General features: G+C 32.9%; 1 protein-coding gene across 5 annotated transcripts in view; it reads right to left on the bottom strand.

Moving 5' to 3' along the window:
* The window catches only part of VRK2 (vaccinia related kinase 2), a 104,743-nt gene that overhangs the window by 42,799 nt on the left and 40,129 nt on the right, over positions 1-21,815 (bottom strand). For all 5 annotated transcript variants that reach the window (XM_015587542.1, XM_006909578.3, XM_015587541.2 and 2 more), the window contains exon 8: positions 5,542-5,674. In XM_015587542.1, the coding sequence (XP_015443028.1) occupies positions 5,542-5,674 (133 nt within the window). The remainder of the gene's footprint in view (positions 1-5,541; positions 5,675-21,815) is intronic.

Below are 21,815 nucleotides of genomic sequence, written 5' to 3' on the forward strand. Positions count from 1 at the left end.
TAATTCTTATTCGGCTTGTTAATATTGGAGCAATGTAAAAGACTCTTCCTGGAAAGCCTATGGTTCTCAATAGCTCAGATTGAGCAATAAATTATAAAGTATTGCGAAGAGTAACAACAATTAAAAAAAAGGCACAGGTGGGGACTCGAACTCTATTTCACTAGAAAGCAGATTCCAGAAACAGCTGACATAAGAATGTATAATTAAAAGAAAAATAATTGATGTAATTTATGAAGCTGCTCCTGTGCCAGACACTCTGCATTTTATATTACCTCATTTAATCATCCTAACAATATAGAACAAGTATTAACCTTGTTGATAAATAAGAAAATAGAGGCTAAGAGAGGTTAAATAACCTGCTCAGTATCACAGAGCAAAAACTGACAGAGCTCTGCATTGAAATTTGTCTTTCAGAATCAAAGCCCATACTCAATCTAATAATTATTTTGCCTCCATCATTAGTTTTAACACCATTCTAACAACATCACATATACTACTCTTAGAGAAGTATTTGAAGAAGGCATTTTAACTTAAAACACCAAATGATACACTAATATAAAACAAAGATAGTTGTTTTAGCAAGGAATAAACAAGCATCGTATTCTGAGGTCTAAACTGCAGCACTAACAAAATTTTTCATGCAACTATCTTTTCATGAAACTTTTTAAAACCACTTCGCTCTGATGAAGAAGGGTGTCTAGTTAAAGCATTAATTTTTAAAGTGTTAAATGGTCTTTGGAAGCTGGTATGAGAACAACAGAGGAGTCAACTCAGAGAACTGGTCCTTATTCTAAAGACAAACTTAAGTGAAATTATTTAGGCCTAATGCGCCAAATGGAATGAAAGAGAAATTGGGAGAAAAAGAAAAGTGCAAGTGTTAATCTCAAAATGGATGTGATTATTTGCCTAATGTGTTTTCTGTTTAGTTTTATTTCTTTGATAGAGTAACATTATGAAGTGTGAAGATAAACAAGATGTGGTAGGAAATAATAAAGTTAACTTGAAAACTTTGGCCTCAAGCTGACAAGGTTTAAATGCTCAAAACTACTAGTTCATAAGCTCAGAAATAACAATAAGAAGGCAAAATGCATCTGAGTAAGATGTTCACCTGGAGAAGTGAAAGATGACTATCGGCAAAACAAATTTAAAGTTATTCTTATTTTTCTAACCAGTAACCTATGTTATTCGGTATTTTGTAAATTCAGATAAATTTTCTTTGCAATTTCAAAAAGGATATTAGGAAAATGCAAATTGCAAATAAAACATTAAACCCAGGTCTCTCTTATTTTTTTCTATACCTTTTAAGTACCTTTTAACTTTAGTTTATAATGAAACACAACTGTGTGAGGCTTAGGAAAGTTATTCAACAGAGCAAAGGTAAAGGTATCTTACATTTGGCCAATGTGTATTCTTACCCAACCAAATAGTTCAAGACCTAGGTCATGACTTTAAAAGTCATGCCTAAATGTCAAAATTGGGTTGTGCCACCCAGAAAGAACAGTGTCTTCATTACTGTTTATTTATACATCAACTAAAGACTATTTTTAGCAGTTAAATTTACCTAAAAACAGAAATCAACAGTATGTTTTTCTGATTATTGACAGATCAAACAGAGCATATCAATAACTTGATGGTTCCCCTTAATATCTTATCATAATTGAAAAATGGGTGCCTTTTTTGAATTATTGTTTAAGAGGATAAATATTGTGTAAATCATGTCACTTCACCAAGTTTGGTAACATGAAAATACATTCTCAGTTTATTTCACATATATTTTGTAAGCTGGAGTGCTAAACTGGAGTGAAATGAAACCATGCAAGAAATAACACAAGACTTGGATTTCATAAACCATAGCAATTGGCAAAAATAAAAAAGTATGTAATATAACTCTTTCCTTGATACCGAATATATTACATAAACAAATGGACATTCAAAATGCAATTTAGATATCATATGGTCATCAATAATGTCAAATTAAAACAGGTATTATACACTCACTGCACAGGTCTGAAGTATTTAAAAAAGCTCAATATGTTAAATGCAATATATCTCTAGAGAAATTAGGTATTGACTGCATGCCTCAGTGAGTAGAAAAATCTACAAAAATCCACACCACAGATTGATCCAAATATTGCTTTTTTAACATTACTAAGAATGTAACAAATTTTAAAATAGTATATTTGACACAGATATAATTCTCTTTAATTATCAGGCAATGAGCCCAAAATATGTCTATGTTTATACATGTTATTTTTTTATGAAGAATAAAAAGTTAATAATAGAAAAGATAAGCCCAACATATATGACTCTAATTTTATACTAAATGAAGCACTTCGGCCATCAGGAAATACCTTTAGGTCATACAAGAGAATTGAGTTTGGAAGAATAACTGCAATTTTTAAAAAAAACATTCAGATATATAGATGTATGATAGTTCCAGGAATAGTTATCTATCCATTCACCCATCTGACAATCTAACCATCCATCTCTATATATCCCTATTCACATTTTTTGGTTTGTAATAATATAAGCTACCCTGCTTTTACATAAAGTTGAACTAGAAAATGCTTAGGCGAATCTGCTGATTGGTGCCTTATATAATAAGCTCCTTCACTGTACAAATCCAACTAATCTACAGAAAAACAATTTAGCTATGATTTCTGAATAGCCATTGCCACAAAAAGTAGCAGAGACCAGATAGTCTGATCAGATTAACAGTCTCTGTTAAATGGCTAATTCATAAATCAGTTTTAGATTGAAGCCTGAATACTTCCCTGGGCCTGACCACATACAGATATACCTAACAAATAAGTGCTTTGACAACTAGAGGTTCCATTTCCTAGTGATAACTCGTTTTGCTCTTTATGTTTTCCTTTGCTTTATCTAAGTATTTATTTGATCTCATAGATGGATTGGTACAGGGAAGATTTTTCTGAGATTAAAATACATAGTGACTGTACTGAAAGTAAACACATGAATATTTAAGAATCTGACCTTCTGCATTGAACCTACAGGATTTATGGTCCTGTTTATTGTTTTTTTTAGATATGGCTAAATGATTATTTCATTTCTAATAAAATCCTAAAGTGAAATGTTTTATTTTGGAAAATTAAAAATGTTTTATTTTGCAAAACACGAGGAAAGAATAGTATTAAAAATTTTGAGGATATCAAACCTTTCATTTTATATACCGAACTAAAACTGCATATTAAAATTTCAGCAAATGTACATATATAGAGAGATATAGATGTGTGGGTGTATAAGTGTACATACATGTATCTATATACATATATATGTATTGTGTATATCTATATGTAGATATAAATATGCCTAGAAGTTTAGTGTAAATTCTATTTTAAATACATTAAGGGATCGTCTTTTTATAGGAATCCTATGAAACCTGTGATAAAAATATTCACTCCAGCATATAACTTTCCAGCAAATACCAAAAATGTGTTAATGCAGGCTCTTCCCTGAATAGTCCTCCCAGGGAGGTAATATCTTTCTACCATCATTCTCAATTCAATCTTCTCCCCTCAACATGGTGAAATCTACACAACTCATCAACATGTATTATTATTGAGAGTGAAAAAAATTAAATGGAGAGTGAAAAATTATTGAGAGTGAAAAAAATTAAATTAAATAAAAAAAATAAAATTTTACAGAGTAAAAATCTGTTCAGACCTTTTATGAAGACAGCACAAGAAAAACAATGCTCTAAGCTATGGAATAACTGCAGCGAACTTTCAGAATTACCATAGTCCAAACTGACCAGAACACCACGTAACAATGCTACTTCCCATTCCAAAATCTCACTTGTTTCTCAGATGTTTTAATAGTCGAAATCAGATTGGATCAGGATTACAATTATCAGTTGAAACAAGTGGTCCAATCATAAATGTCCTTATTAACCAGGGGCTGATGCTTAAGAATCTGTAAGATGAATTTCCAGTTATACCACTATCAAAAAAGTACTTTCGGGCTTCTGAAAATTCTTTCGTACTAATCAATCCGGCAAAAGTGAAGAACAAAATTCATTGAAAGTAAAAAAGAACTTTAAATTGAAAAAGAACCCACAATCAATGAGGAGTTGATTCTTACCTTTCTTAATTAAAGCCATGTCCATTTATATCTTTAAATGCTCACTGATTAACAATGTAAATGCTGAAAAAATACACAATATTACTTACTGAGTGATCATGATTTTTCTAAACAAACTATCCTTGAAAAGAAATTGTAGTGATTTCTTTTACTCTGATCGAAAGTATAAAACTCTAATTTCTATTTCAGAAAATTTAACCTATGATTCTTCCTGAAAGGAAGAAGGTATACAAACTGAAACACTTGTTTTACTTTTTCATTGGCCTACCTTAAACTAGTGTGGGTTTTAATTGCTCCGGAAAATGATCAAGACCCTCTACATTACATGGTCAATGGTCCTTTTAATAGAAAAGGCAATAATATACACTTGTTTGCACCAACTAAAACTCGTTAGAAAGTCTCAGTTTAAGGTAACAGTTCAACAGCCATTAACAAGTGCAAATGTCTAATTGCCTTTTAGTGAAAATGTGGTTCTTTCAAAGCTGTTTAAAAATTATTTGTATGGTAAAGCATATTTGAAAGTACTTTTATAAACAAAGTTTACAAAGACTATAATTTTGAAAGCCAAAGTTTTTCAATAATCACCATTTTTTTACTAGCATAACATTAGAATTGACTTTTTGTCTTGCTGACAGAGCAACTAAGAAAGTACAGTTGCATTGACCATATTGATTGTGAACAAAGCAACCATCAGTGGGACTCTGCACCATATATTTTCAATATTGACCTCCTACTTCCTTTTCCATGGCTTTCTGGGTCGGCTATTGGATTTGGACTGCAGTGTAATAAACAGCTAAGGTTTAATTAATGGTAAATGAATACAAGACATAGGTTATGACTTTAACTAATTAGGGAATTGTTGAATTAAGTCTGCCTTGGAATGCAAGGCAGTGCAATCAATATCCAATAAAAGGACTATGTATGTAATTTACCTGCAAATGTGTTTCCAATACCATCAAAGTGAGTTTAAATAAGTAAGATATATGAAAGGCGACTAGGAGAGATTTCCACAAGTTAACACTTTATAGTTTCAGAAAAGATTTTCTTATTGTTGAGATATAATATCTTCTAAAGTTCTGAGAAGGGCGCAATGAAAAACAGAAATAACTCTTCAGATGTGCACTTTTACCAAATCTAATACTCACTACAGGATAAAAATTCAGTTGCTGACTTCCAACTTTAACCTATACAAATTAGTAATTTCCTGCCCAAAATGGGCATCAAGCTTTGCTTACTTGACACCTTTCTGCTTTCTCACTTGTCATAGTCTATCTCCTCCCCCTGCTAAGACAAATATTCACTAGCATATAGGAATTCACTACTTTTGATAAAAATCTCACCAATGCTCTCACTCTTCAAACTGAGTATTCAAAGGTCATTTCGTGAAGCCTTATTACTCTTTAATCATTCTTCTGAAATAAAATAAAAAAAGAAACCTACCTACTCCTTTGTGGGCATCTAAGCTGGTAAACTCCATTGTCCCATTATGGCCTTTTCTAGGATTTTCCTGATACTGTTTGTGGTTCCCATTGGGACAATATCTGTAGGAAAGTCCATAATCTGCAAGATAAACCTGGAAGACATGAACAGACAAGTGAATAATGCTTTCGTCCTCAGAAAATATAACCTTTATAATTAAGTCTTAAGAAACTGTTAGGTTAAGAACAGCCTTTAGATCTACATTTTATTAATCTAAATGGTGCCTTAGGATAAAATATATACAACGGGGGGCCATAACAACTAACTTTCCAACTTAAATCTTTACTTCACCATAGGTATATCTTGTTTCTGAATTGACTTAGATTTTCAGTCTTTTTATTTTGCTCCCAAATTCTCTTCCCTCCAGGTGGGCATCTAGACATCATAAACCACAACATGTTTTTTATCTGTATTTATACAGTTTATGAGGCTCTGCTTTTTCTTATAACCCCCTCCCTGTAACATAAAACTGTTTCAAGCAGGGAGGGGGGGATGACAGCAAACAATCTAAAAATGTAAACCTACTGTTACAGGAGTCTCCATTAACAGGAAGTATAAAAATAGCGAACAGACTATAAGAAGTAATGACTAAATAAACAGACAAACAAAAAACAAAAGAAAGCCCACCAAAATACCATTATATTGTCTGTATTTAAGAATGGAATATCAATGCAATACTTTTGGCATTTCAGACAGATCCATATCATTACTGTTATTTTTGTAAGTCAGTCAGAATTGCTCATAGGGTCTCTAAACAATATAAATTGTTAAAAGTCAGAAGGTAACTCAAGTAAATTTTTCTCAGATTACTTTTAGAGAAAGAAGTACTTTTACAGATATAGCATACACTGAATAGGAAACTGTTATGACTAGATATTTATTCTGATATGTAGTTAAAATATAGTAGTTGCCAACTAGATGTTACCATGCTCCCTCAAAAAGAAAGCAGTTTCAACTTTTAAAATGTGTTCTTTCACGTGTATTTCTTTAAAATTTAAGGATTGAAGCAACGTTTAATGATGTAGCTTTAAGACAATAAAGTACTGTAAAAAAATTGTATTTTAAAATGTGATATCTATTAAAAGAAACTTTAGTATTTAAATTTTAGTTTAATTTTTTGGTTTCAGGATAGCCTAACTAGGAGGCATTTTGAACTTCAAAATATAAACAGCATAGAGTTTTCTTCGTTTGTTGGGGAACATAGTTTGCTACAGTGTCTAAAAATATGATATCTCAGTTTTGTCTCTCGACCAACGGCCTCAAAAGTAACTGATCCCTCTGCCCTAAGTAACAAGACTTCAGGATCAGATGTATAATTGGTTGCCTGTTTTCACTATTTATGATGCATGTTTACCTTTATTTCAAAAACTAAACAGACAGGCTTCACTTTGCAAAGTAGACATTCCAGAAATGCACATACTGATAATTCAACAACTGGAAACATGTATTAAATACAAGAGAACTTTACTAAAAAGAAAGAGCAAGAAAAAAAGCTATCAAGAAGCTTTGCATGTGGTCATTAACCAAAAGTCCTAAAATTTATGGAGTACATAATATACATCTAAGCATGCTAAGAGCTTTACATTCATTGACTCATGCCATTCTCACTGAAATCCTGTAAGTAGGTACCATTATCTCCATTTTCCTCAAAATCAAACTGAAGTTTAGTGAGATTATGTAACTTGTGTAGTCAAATGGAGCCAGAGTCTAGGACTCCAGAGTCTTCACTCTCAATCACTGTCAAAGGGAAATAGCACTGCACAAGGTAAACAGAAACATTCAAGGCTATTGCAGTAGGTGACAAAGACTACTGCAATAGGGCAGAGATTAAACTCAACTCCACTGAAACAAAAGGTGGGGAAGTTTTTAATCACCAGGGGCGAGCTAGTGGAAAGTATTGGAGGACATTAGGGGAGGTGGTAAATGTGGCCAGGTTATCTATGTTTGCTAATTGGTGCTTAGGCGCCTAACCTCCTTTCAAGACTGGTGGTTGAGGAGTATAATGTTTCTCAAAGATAACACTTTAAAAAGATAACTCCCAGGTCCTTGAGGTAGGACATTTCTTTGTTGGGAAGTTTTTGATTACTGGTTAAATCTCCTTACTGATTTCCTGTACAGATTTTTTATTTCTTCATGATTCAATCTTGGTAGGTTGTAGAATGCTTCTCGGAATTTATCCATTTCTTACAGGTTATCTAATTTGTTGGTATATATAATTGTTGATTGTAGTTTCTTATGATTCTTATTTCTGTGTTATCAGTTGTAATGTCTCTTCTTTCATCTCTGATTTCATTTATTTAGGTCTCTTTTCCTTTGTCTGGCTAAACATTTGTCTATTTTGTTTGCATTCAAAAAACTCCAGGTTCAAAGATCTTTTCTATGGTCTTCTTAGTTTCTATTTTCACTCTGAAATTTATTTTCTTACCTCTGCTAACTTTGTGCTTAGTTTGCCCTTCTTTTTCTAAGTCCTTTAGGTGTAAAGTTATTTTAATTGAGCTCTTTTGTTTTTCTTAATGTAGTACTTTTTTTACTATAAACTTCCCTCTTAGAACTGCTTTTGTTGTGTCCCATAAATTATGGACTATTGTTTCTATTTTCATTCGTCTGAAGGTATTATTTTGATTTCCCTTTTGATTTCTTCTATGACATACTGGCTGTTCAGGAGCAGTTTTCTTCATAGTATTGTGATCAGAAAAAGTGATTGCTATGATTTCAATCCTCTTAAATTTATTAAGACTTGTTCTGTGGCCTAACGTGATCTATTCTAAAGAATGTTCCATGTGCACTTGAGAAGAATGTGTATTCTATTGCTGTTGAATGAAATGTTTGTATGTCAATTAGGTCCACCTGGTTTAACATGTAGTTTAAGTCCAATGTTTCCCCATTGATTTTATGGCCAGATAATCTATCCATTGTTGAAAGTAGGGTATTGAAGCCCCCGACAATTATTGTACTGCTCTCTATTTCTCCCTTCATATATGTTAACGTATGCTTTACATATTAGGTGCTCCGATATTGGATGCATAATTGGTGGTCCTAATAGAGAGCTGTGGGTAGGATTCAAATAACCATGGAAGGCTATTAAACAAAAAAGTAAAACAACTATCTCCACCTCACTATATAAATCCTTTTTTTTAGTTTGGATTTTTACCTATTAGTATGGCATGTGGTTCAAAATACATATATTCTTATAGATTCGATGAGAATTAGATAAATTATCTAAAATTCTCATGAAAATTTTACTACCAGAGTCTATCCATATTTTTAAATTATAGATTGTGAAGCACAACTAAAGAAATTTAGGAGCGATTGTATTTGGTGGATAGAAGTTTAATATGAGGAAATAAAGCCAATCATTTGTCCCAAGTAATCAAAACGTTGACATTATTTTGTCTCAAATTAGATTAAAGTGAGAGTTTCTACTAAGATAACTTAGTAGAAATGCACAGTCTAGAATTGTTTTACAACAATTCAAACTAGGGAAAAAAGGCTGGGAAATGTCAAACAAGGAAGTAACATTTGTTGAAGTTCTAATTATGTGATAATCACTGAGCAAAGTACCTTTCACAAATTATTTCATTAAATCCAGTCAATCACCCAACCAGGCAGCATTAGTCTCATTTTAGATATGAGAAAGTTCAGCGTCCCACTAGTTAAATAACTTGCTCAAGTCATAGAGCGAGTAAAGGATGGAAGAAGGATTCAAACCCATGCCAATATGATTTCAAAGTTCATTGTCTTCCTTTAAACACAATATAGAATTTGGGGTTCTGCCCATTTCTGAAATTTTGTTGCAGTAAAAATAAGTTTAAGTACAACTCAATCTACAGTAGGGTTTGCAGTCTAGGTCCTGTTTTTGCAAGTCCTTGAGCTATGAATAATTTTTACATTTTTATAGGACTGTAAAAAAGAAAAAGACGATGCAACAGAGAACCATATATGGCCCAGAGAGCCCATAGAAGCCTAAAATATTTACTGTCTGGCTCTTTACAGAAAAAGTTTGCCAATCTAAAGTACAACTTGTTTTAATTAATTTTTTTTTTATATTACTCCTTTTCTGCGAAATCAAAAATAACTAGTCGATATTTTTTATTTTAAGTATAAATACATAATTTTTAGGTCAGCCTCTAATAGGAAACTCAAGATCAATAAGATCAGGTAGAGGGTGATTATTTGCATTATAATAAGACTAGACATAGGAAAATTTAAAATCTAGCTCCCTAATGCATTTTAAACGATTTTCTTTTTATGCAACTTTTCTGAATTTAGTAATTGTTTCCTTTCTCTACGAGTAAAAGGATAGCCCTGACTGCTTCTTTTCACAGATCTATTACCCTGCACTGCCTCTCATATTTCCACTAGGTACTTGTTTTTTTCACCTTTCTTATATATGCTTTTTTTTTATTATAACTTTGTGAGGAAGGTAGCAATGATGTGTGTCATTATTCACATTTAACAGATGAAAAATAATGTGATGTACCCAAATACTGCAAGTCACTCAACACTAAGTCTAACTTCTACAAAGTGTTTTGTTTAGTGAATTTCTCAGCAACTCCAAAAAACAACTAATCTGAATTAATGCTTTTATGGACTTTTGATTTTAATATCGTATTATTGAAAAGGTAGTGTGGAAGTCACTGAGGTATAACTCCATCATGAAAGAACTGACCTTTCATCCATGAGGAGTACACTAAGATGAAAACCTGCAGTAGCTAGATTGTCAGGAACTGCCACAGCATAAGAGCCAAGGCCATACTCTTCCTGGGAAGTTCCTGCCAAAGAGTGATCACTGTGGGGATAGGGAGTGGCCATCTCCACCCAGAGAGTCTTCTAGGGGGTCCTTTCTGCTCTGTTGCTCCCTAATGGGTTGGCCAAGACTTTATCAGAACTGTATCATAGTCTGAGCTCTCCCTGCCCAATCCTCCTTGTCCTCCTTTCTTTCACAAGTGTCATATCAACATCCCCATTCAGAAAGTTTTCCTTGTCCAATCCTGTTTCTTCTCCTTTTATCTCTCATAGGTAATAAACTTCCTTCCCCAAATAAAGTGCTTGCTCTCCTAATTCTTTCTCAGGATCTGCTTCTCTGAGAAATGGATTTGACATAGGTAGTCTATAAATCATAGCTTTGATTAAAAGCGCTAAACAAATGTGGATAAAAAACAAATTTGCCTCTGATGACCATGAAAAGTATAACTTTCCTATTCTAAATAAGCCTGTCTCAAAAATCAACATTGTATTTTACCTAGACAGATATGTACCCATATATGGCACATTCTCAAGTTCTGAACTTAGTTAAACTTTTTCTTCTCATCTGTTTTGCTTCCTAATGCTTGTAGGGTTTTACATTGCTTTATTTTTCCAAATTGATGGGTAAAACTACCGATTAAAGAAAACTTGCGATAACTCTTCTTTACAGTAAATTACATGGAAAGTGTTTTTGTCTTCAATTTGGCACCCCTCTAGGGATACCCCAAGTTCTGTACTCTACTTCATACTGCGCTTCTTGGATTCGCTACTCATAACTGAATCCTATTCTGGTATGCAGATCCCTTCAATCAAAGGCAACTTACTGAATTTTCATTTGTGTCTACATGGGTTTACTATTTTAAAATGTACAAAGTTATTTGCTTTTCTTTCATTTATGACTTGGCCCCCCATTTACAAGTTATAAGCTCCCAGACACAAGGAGCTAGGATAATGCTGTATAACATTTTTGTATCTATAGGAAGGCCTTCTGCATAGTAGGTTTAAATAAACTTTTATTGATTTGACTTGATGGTAATAATTGGACAAAATGAAGCAAAATTCTTTCCAATAGACACCTGAGTATCAAGTATGATAAACTATTGAGAACTTTACATTTAAAAAAAAAAAAAGAAAAACGAACACATTTTTTTTTAACATAATTGACCCTTGAACAACACAGTTTTGAACTGCATGGGTCCACTTATACGGGGATTTTTTTTTTCAATAAATACTGTAAATGTATTTACAGTATCAATAAATACTGTAAATGTCTCTTCCTTATTATTTTGTTAACATCTTTTCTCTAGCTTTATTGTAAGAATACAGTATATAATACATATAGCATACAAATATGTATTGTTATTAGTAGCCTATTGTTTTGGAGTCAAAAATCATAGCCGATTTTTCCACTACACGGGGCAGGGGTGGGAGGTGGTGTCAGTACTCTCCCATCAGTACTCTTCACATAGTAAGCTGCCCTTATTATTTAAAGGTCAGCTTACTATGTGAAAGCATCAGGTGCTTTACAGAGGTCAAATCATTTAATTCTCATGACTCTAAGAGGAAGTAATTTTAAGATATCTTGAGAATGAGAAAAATAGGCTGAGTAAGGTTGGGTGTTCTGTGTAAAACGAACTGGCAAAGTTGAGATTTGAACTTCAATCATTCTGACCAAAATGTTCAGTTTTTTCCATATGTGCCACGTATAGGAATGGGAGATGACATAAGCATATCTACAGCTCTAGAGGTAACGTGTACTGTGACAAAAGTATAACAGGTTTAAATTTAATAATATTTTAAAGCAAGGAGAGGTCATTTCTAACTGGGGTACTGAGAAAAAAGTTAGGCCTTGAAAAATATCTAATACTTCCACAAATGGAAACAGAAAGAAGAAATAACACAAGGAAAACCAGGGCATGGGTCAGCGTGTGTTGGGAGTGGAGAGGTTACTGGTACACAACCAAGCCAAAAAACTGGTTAGCATCAGTTCACAGGAAGCTTTGAAAACCATACTAAGAAGTTAGGATATGATTTTCATATGCAAGCAGAAGTCACTGAAGTTTTGTTTTGTTTTGTTTTGTTTTTTAAAGGAATAGAAGTATTACCAGCATTGACAGCATCATAATGAAGAAATGGAAGCAGAGAGTCCATTTAGGAGAATAGAATAATAATCATCCATGCAAGAAGCAATAGGAAGTTGGACTAGGGCACTGTTGAACAAAAGAAGGGAGACAAAGAAAAAAGCAACAAGTTATTAGATAAGAGAGAAGAGGGGAAAAGGGAGAGAGGGTGGGAAGGAGGCGGGGAGAGAGATGGGAAGGAAAGTAGGGAGAAAGTGTCAAAGGTAACTCTGGAAATGGTGTAGTTGGCTGGGTAAGTGAAGATTCAATGAATAAGGAAAAAGTGACTAGAAGGAGGAAGAGGATACACGAAAATTATTTATTCGTTTTTTTACCAAATGCAAATGGGGTGCTTGGTGGCAAACACCCGAATCCAACCTGTTCCTAGTTTTCTCGGTTTATGAAGGACTGAGTGGCAGATTCATAGTTGTATCAAGAGTCAAGAATCTAAATAATTCTTGGGGAGCAAAATAAGATGAAGTGTTCTTTTGTTATAAGTAAAATAATACTGAAACATTTTCTAGCTATTACTTACTGTTTACTATGAGCCAGACATCTGTATAAGCCTTTCACATCTTTAAGTCATTTGATTCTTAAAATACCTATTTAAAGGATGTACAATTATCTTTATTTTTAGATGTGGAAGTGGAATCACAGAGAGGTAAAATAATATGGCTAAGAACACAGAGCTAACAAGAGATAGAGCCAGAACTCAAAGCCAGGGTGTCAGATTCCAGAGCCCATAACCTTAACTATTCTATACTGAATCTGCAAATAGTTGCCATCTTCTTCTATCAAACCTTTTGCCTGGGATTAGGAGAAGGTAAGTACCCCTCTTTTTGATCCTGAACAAGAACATTTAGCTCCAAAATAAATGAGTAGACTGTATTATGAAGTGGAGATCCCACCACACATATTCAGGAATTGCTTAGAGATCCTTTTTTAAGAACAAATCATGTTAAAAACATTAACTGATTAGGTCCTGCCTGGAGTGGCCCTATGGGAAATAAAAGGATATTTCTTTCTGCTCTCTTCTTGCTTTTCCTCTTTTACCTTTTCTTTGCCTGTTTTGGTGCACAAAGTTCACATATGGCCAAAATACACTGGTATTCAGGCTAAAGTGTTAGCAACTTACATGAAATAGAACATTATCCTGGGATTTTTATTAAAATTATTTGGAAAATATATATCTCAACCTCCACCCAAAGGTTTATATCTAAGTCCCTGTATTAGTATTAGTTTTGCAGGGCTGCAATAACTAGGTCCCACAAACTGGATGACTTAAATGATAGAAACGTATTGTCTCACAGTTTTGGAGGCTGGAAGTCTGAAATCAAGCTGTTGACAGGGTTGATGGTTGATACCTTCTGAGAGCTGTGAGGGATGATCTTTTTCCCATGCCTCTCTCCTAAGCTTCTGGTTGTTTCAGGCACTCGGCTTGTAGAAGTCATTCTCCCTGTGTCTTCACATTATCTTTCCTCTATGAAAGTCTATCTCTATTCCAAGTTTTCCCTTTCATAAGAACACCAGTCATTGAATTAGGGCCTTCCTTAGACCTCATCTTAACTCAAAAAGACCCTAATCATATAAGTTCACATTCACAGATACTGGGGGTTGGGACTTCAACATCTCTTGAAAGGACACAGTTCAACCCATACCAGTTCCCATTCTCAGTTTCTCTTTGTAAATATGCTGACAGAGCTCTATCTATAAGAAAACACTCATAATGGCTATATTAAGTAGTAAAGATCTCTTGATATAGCGGATAGATTTCTCTCAACAGAAATTTAAGAAATGTACAAAGGGCTTAGTTGCTATACTTTGGTTGGCTTTACCTATTACTTCTGAATGCTGAATGACTAATCAATCAATTCATTTATGCTTTAACCTATTTAATTACTCCTTGTTCACTCATCAATTATTTATTGAGTACTTATTATATGCCATGTTCTGTTCCAGTTCCTAGATACACATCAGTGAACAAAACACAGTCCCTGCTTTCTTATTTACAAGACGAGAAACTTGTTCTCCTGAAAGAAATCAAGCTTATCTGGTTCTGTACCATTAGTTCCTAAGTCAGATTCAAAGCTAACAACCAGTTCTATCAAGGAGTTAGCAGCTATGAGAGCTAAAAGGGACCAAAGAAATCATATGATCTAGGCTACTCAGTTACAGAAAGGGAAGTTGTGGCAGAAAAATCTACTGCAATATTTAATTAAAAAAAAAAAAAGAGCGAGCTTAAAGTACAATTAGAATAAAAAATTGTATTACCATTTTCTCATGAATTTTAGGATAAAGAAGGAAGCGGAAGAAGTAAAACTATCAGATATTAAGGAATTATATTAATTTTGTTCAGTGTGGTAGTGGCATTCTTATAACAGTGAATTGTCTTTGGTTTCTGGAAATGCATATGTACTTAAGTATTTAGAAACAAAAGTCATGGTATCTATAATTTACTTTAAAACTTTTCACCCAAAAATAGATAAAACAAAATTTCCAAACTGTTAATTATTAAGTCAAAGTGACGGGTATATTCAATCCTCTATTATTCAGAATGTTTGAAATTTTTCAAATTAAAGGTTAAAAAAAACCCTGTATCCTCCTAGAGGCAAAACTGTATACTTAACAGATTCTTACTTATCTCAGAGTTTCAGTACTGGGAAATAAGCTTCATAAAATATTAATTTTAAATATAGAGACCATGGCTTCTAAATTATAATTGTTATGCTGTTTTCTTCAATATTTTCTATTGAAGAATAGAAATAAGAAATATTCATATAGCTGTCATTTGCATAGTATTTTGAAATAATAACTTTAATATGGATCTAATCTGACTTAAAATCAGGCATCTTAATATACACATTAAAAATAAATTTTCCTAACAGGAACACTATTATATATCAGATAAAAGAGTTAAAAATACATTTGCTTACATAATTTTAAGCTAATTTAATAAACTGGAGTGTAGTAAACATACTAGTATTAACACATTATAGTACATTTGATAGAAATAAAAATTGGGGCTGACTTTATTTTTATTTGACTAATCATACTGAAAGAATCCCAAAATAGTAAGTTGGTAGAGTTGATCTATGACTAACAGGTACATAAAAGCTATCAAATCTTAAAAACGACATTCATATGACAATTATAGTGAGACAAAAAATCAGTGAAAGTGTGTATTTCACAAATAATTCTATCAATATGAGATAATGAAATGCAGACATATGTTACTAAGACTAAATTTTATATATGTTCAAAAGGATATACTACCTCTAAATGATAACGATATTATGTGCACATGTAATACAAAATTCTTACGAATGCACATTCATACTCCATCTTATAAGTAACTGTGATTGATAAATGGATTGTGTTAGAATTCCCTCTAGCAAACAGTGAATAAGAAGTTTTAATAAGGCTTATGCCCCTACTCAACAGAAATCCTAGGGAATCTGAAAGTGAGTATTTTGCAACCAGATCCAGCTCAGTTGTTACAATTCCTGCTCCCAGCTCATTAAATTTTGCCTAGATTTAAGTTTTTTAACTTCCTCAGCTATGCAACAATAGAAACATTATCTGCAATAAGCATTAAGGACTGGGAAAACACATTTTCAGAGAATCACAGGATTTCAGAGCTAGAAGGAACTTTTGAGATCACTTAGTCAAAGTCCCACATTTCACAGACTATAAAGCCAAAGACCACACAGGTTACCGAAGGATAAAATTCTTCTGCTCAGTGTCAGAAGTGTGACTGGAACCTGGTCTCCTGACTTCTAGTCCAATACAGCTCTCGGTAATCAAACAAGTGTTTTCAAATATCACAAGTTTCCTAAGTCATACAATCACTCCAGATACTGACATGAAAAACTGTCCTCCTCCACCTGTCAGGGTCTCCTCTTTAACTCTGCAGGCAGCTTTGGGGCAGAAATGCATGGAGCACGGTGGGGTCAAGGCGTTAAACAATCAAGGTACCCCAGCACTAAATGAGATGACAGGTATTGCGTTAAGACTGACCTCACGTCCTGAGAAGTCAATAAAGTATTTCTTGAAGGGTCACTCCAAAAGAAATGCTAACCTTAGTGCTATGAGGAATACAAAAGAAGAAAGACAAGCATACCTACCTATAAGCCTTAAAGAGTTCACTCTAGTTCAGAACATAAGACAACACAACTGAGACTTCAGTGTTCATGTGTTTAAAACACACATTAGAAAAGTAGAAGCTAAAGGAATCACAAAAGGAGGTCAGTATAGTCTGATCTTATATTTCAGAATAATCAAGAAAGGCTTCATGTAAAAGATGTAAGTTAGTGCAAAAGAACAAAGGGGTGGCCTTTCATATATGAGAGCATTTGTATCACTGAAATAAAAAGATGTGTACAAACCCTGATTTTAGTTAAAATGTTTCAACTTTCTTCACTAGTAACACTGGGCGACACAGCTAAACGGGTGGTATTCAATGGCAAAACCACCACTCGATACCATTTTTGGTAATGCCATTGTAAGTAATGAAATCAGAAAGACATTCATTTTCAAAATATTATATATTGCAGCACCCATAAGCCTAACTTCTTAATAATCAATTGTGTGACACTGTATTATATTCCAAAGCCAGTGAAGTGAGGAACAGAAGTTAGGAAATTTAAGTTAGGCAGTCTAAGAGAATGATATCTACTTCTCAGGGAAGCATAAATTTAGAAATTTTATTTTACTTAAAGAATATAATGTAATGTTTAATACATAGTAAACATGCAAAATAGTTGATGAAACTTAGTCCTTCCTGAAGGTGTATCTCTTCTGTTAAGTAGCTGTTGCTTAATATAATTTTGATTTTGAAGACTTTTTTTTAACCAAACCAGTATATTTGATTTCCTCCTCTTCTACTAAATACAATATTACTACTGAAATATTTTCTTTAGTCCTTTGTCTAAAATAAAGATTTTAAAAATCTCATTAAAATTAAGATAATATGAAGAAATATCCAAGAAACCCCAGATTTTTTTAAATAATATTTTTCCATAGATAAAGTGTTTTTCTTTTCAACAAAAAATGCTGAAGAGAAAGAAGGTAAATGCTATACATTTTGACAGTTTTCAAAATTCCAAATTTGGAAAGTATCATATGAGTTATCGAGAAATGGCTAAAATGCAATTAAGATATGTGAAAAAAGATAAAAAGAATCAAAATAATCTACAATGGTCCATTTGGATTCTCAATGAGTATATCTAACTGATTTTAAGATAAAATACTGTTTGATATCAGTATGAATAGTATTTGGGGAAATTTTTTTAAAAAAGAAAACCAATGAAATAAAAATACTCCAGAACATCAACTGTACTCCCAATTAGCCATCCAGGACATTACTTTGACTACTATCCCTATCGGGATCCTTCCCATTCCACATTAACATAGATGCCTGTTGTTCTTATCCAATACCTCTTTGACTCTACTTGGATGGGAGACCACCTAGGAAACGTCTACAGCACCCAAGTGCTGTAGACGTTTAAAAAAAAAAAAAAAAAGAACAGGAAGGGAAATAATAATTGCAGTACGGCAATTCCACTGACGAGACAATTGCTGAGTTCAGAGAGGCTCCAAAAGAACCTGAAACTGCAGAGAGGAGTTCAGAAGAGGAGGGAGCTACATAGGAAAAATAAATGATAGATGGACAATGGATGGATGGATGGATAAATAGATGATAGATTAGATAGATAGATAGATAGACAGACAGATAGATAGATATAGATATCTAGACAGATAGATAAAAACAGCTCCAGAAAAATCTGCTTAGGGATTTCCCTCGGTCTTAACTGTAGGATAAAAGGTGGGACAAAGGACAACTGAGGAGTAGGGAGAACAATTCCCAGGGTTCACACAGAGCTGGGAGATGTTTGAGTTCTAACCAGTCAGAGTCCTAAGTCCTTACAGGGAATTCAGTAGAAATCACAGAACTTCACATCATAGAAGCAGGAATAAACCATCCACAGAGTACAGACTATTGTAGATCTATCTTAACAAGGCTTAAAAACGAGCTTCAGAATGAGCATACTGTCTCCAAGAAATTTAACTTAAATATACAGATAGCAACAGATTAAAAGCAAAAGGATGGAAAAGATATACAATGCAAACGCTAACCAAAAGAAAGGTAGTGTGGCTATATTAATATCAAAGTAAATTTCTGAATAAGAAATATCATCGGAGATAAAAACTCACATTTTATAATGATAAAGGAGACAAATCATAAAGAAGACATAAAAATCCTAAACATATGTACCAATAATAGAATTCCATTACACATGAAACAAAAACTGACAGGGGGGGAAAAAAAGATAAATCTATAATCATAATTAGAGGTTTCCATACTCTTCTCAGTAGGGATATAGAAAATCTCAAGAACTGAACCAACTGGAATTCATAGATATTTATTAAACACTCTACTCCAAAAACAGATTACAGAATACATATTCTTTTCAAAGCTTAATGAAATATTCAGCAAGTTAGCTAATATATTCAGGCATTAAATAATTCTCAATAAACTTTAAAGTACTGAAATCATGTGTTCTCTGACCACAACAGAATTAAATTAGAAACCAACAGCAGAGAGGAATTTGAAAACCTCCAAATATCTAGAAATTAGACAACATACTTCCAAATAACCCAAGGGTCAAAAACCAAATCACAGTGGAAATCAGAAAATACTGTGAAGTTAATAAAAATGAAAACAAAAGAAATAAAAATTAGTATTTAAAAGATCACTATATTACTAGTGAATTAGCTTAGCATTTAGTTAGAAGATTCAATATTATCATCAATTTCCTCAAATTAAACTACAGTTCAACACAATCCAATTAAAATCATAACAGATTTTTTGGTAGAAACTGATGAATTGATTTTAAAATATTATATGTAGAACTGCAAAGCAGCCAGAATAGGCAAAGTAATTTTGGGGGGGAAAAAAAACAAAGTTGGAAGATTAACACTACCTAATTTCAAGACTATGAAGCTACAATAATCAAAAAAGTGTGATAATGACTGACTGTATAATATCGGAATCAAGAGAATCCAGAAATAGACATACATAGACAATCAATTCATTTTGACAAAAGTGCTAGGGAATTCACCTGGGACAAAGGTACTCACATCAACATATAGTGTTGTAACAACAGCATGTATGTATGCAAAAAAAAAAAAAAAAAAAAAAAATGAACCTGGACCCTCACCTTGCACTAAATACAAATATTAACTTGAAATAGATCAGGAACTAAATTTAAGAGTTCTATAAAACTTCTTAAAGAAAACTTATGAGAAAACATTTTGTAATCCTGGCTTAGGACAGAAGCAGGACAAACATAAAAAATATTATACATAGGGCTTCATCATAATTGAAAATGTCTGCTTTTTAAAAGATAAGAGAATGAAAAGATATGCCACATATGCAAAAATTATCTGCAAACAAATATCTGACGAAGGGATCCTATCCTCAAAACATAAAGTTCTCTTAATATAAGAGAACCCAATTTAAAAATGAATGCATTTAATTCACCAAAGAAGATAAATGAATGTCAAATAAATACATGAATGATGCTCAATATCATTAGTTATTAGAGGTGACTGATGCAAATTAAAACTAAGTATGACTACACATTTACTATAATGGCTAAAATTTCAAAAACTAATGAAACCAAATGGTGGCAAGATGTGGAGCAAGTGGGTTTATCATACATTGCTGGTGGGAACATATAATGGTATAATCACTCTGGAAAACAGTTCAGCTGTTTCTTTTAAAGTCAAACATACACTTCCATATGATCCAGAAATTCTACTCCTAGTTATTTACCCAGAAGTTAAAACATAGACCTATATCAAAACCTGTACATGAATGCTTATAGCAACTTTATTCATAACTGCCAAAACCTGTAAACAACACAAATGTCTATCAACAGGGAAAGACATAAAGAAACTACAGTTTTCAACAGAATACTATCACCTATTGTTAAAGAGGAATGAACTACTAATAAACAACAGCATGGATAAATCTCAAAAACATGTTAAGTGAAGGAAGCCAAACAAAAAAGAGTACATATCCTGTAATTCCATTTATATGACACTCCTAAAAATGCAAAAAATACAGGGGCAGAAATCACTGCCAGGGTTGGGGTGAGGGAAAGGGACTGACTGCAGAGGGAAATGAGAGAACTTTGGAGGACAACAGAAATGCTCTATATCTTGATTATAGTGGTAGTTATATGATACACTGTGTCAAAACACATCAAACATATATGATACACTTGTGTCAAACACATTTAAAAGAGTGAATTATACTATTTGTAAATTATACATTAATAAACCTAACCTTAAAAAAAGCATACAGACTTTTAAAGGCTTTTAATATATATTGTTAAATTGCTCTTCCATTAACTTAATTTCTTCTACTCCCACTGAATTTACATTCCCACTGGCATTCTACATCTCATCACCTTCAGTACAATCAGATTATTTTAGACTTTTCCAAATTGATAAGTTCTTTTAAAATGTTGCCTCACTGATTTGATCTGCATATCTCTTAGTTTTTAGTGATGGTGAACTTTTTCCATCCATTTCTTGGACAGTAGTATTCTCTGTTCCGTCTGTTCATTCCTTTTAATCACTGTTTTAAGAAAGTATTTGCTGTTTTTATTAATTTTTTAGAGCTTGCTATATATCTTCAAACATTTGTCATAAATACACTTCCTCGTTTCTCACTTGCCTTTAATTTTTTAAACACAGACATTTCAAAATTTCTCAATATTTTCTAAGATTTTTGCTTTTGTAATTTTGTTTAGAAATTTCTTTCCACATGTAAAAGTCAGTTAATTATTCATCTATATTTTTGTAATTTTTTTATAGACTCAAATTTTTTAACTTTTTAAATCTCTGCTAATACAGTGGCTACTAGCCACACGATTATTAAAATTTTAGAATTAAGCTTTTCTTCCATGTTTTCTTCTAATTTTATCATTTCAGGTCTTACGTTTAAGTCTTTAATCCATTTTGGGTTAATTTTTGTGTACAGTGTGAGGTAAGAGTCCAATTTCATTCTTTGGCATGTGGGTATCCAGCTTTCCGACCACCATTTATTGAAGAGACTATCCTTTCCTCATTGTATGTTCTTGCCTCCCTCATCAAAGATTAGTTGATCGTATGTGCCTGGGTTTATTTGAACTCTCTATTCTGTTCCATTGGTCTGTGTCTGTTTTTATACTAACAGCATACTGTTTTAATTATGCTAACACTGTTTAAAATTAGGAAGTATGATTCCTCTAGCTTCATTGTTTTTCCTAAAGTTTGCTTTAACTATTCAGGGTCTTTTGTGGTTCCATACAAATTTTA

Source organism: Pteropus alecto, unplaced genomic scaffold, assembly GCF_000325575.1.
Source record: "Pteropus alecto unplaced genomic scaffold, ASM32557v1 scaffold131, whole genome shotgun sequence".
Classification (NCBI taxonomy): domain Eukaryota; kingdom Metazoa; phylum Chordata; class Mammalia; order Chiroptera; family Pteropodidae; genus Pteropus; species Pteropus alecto.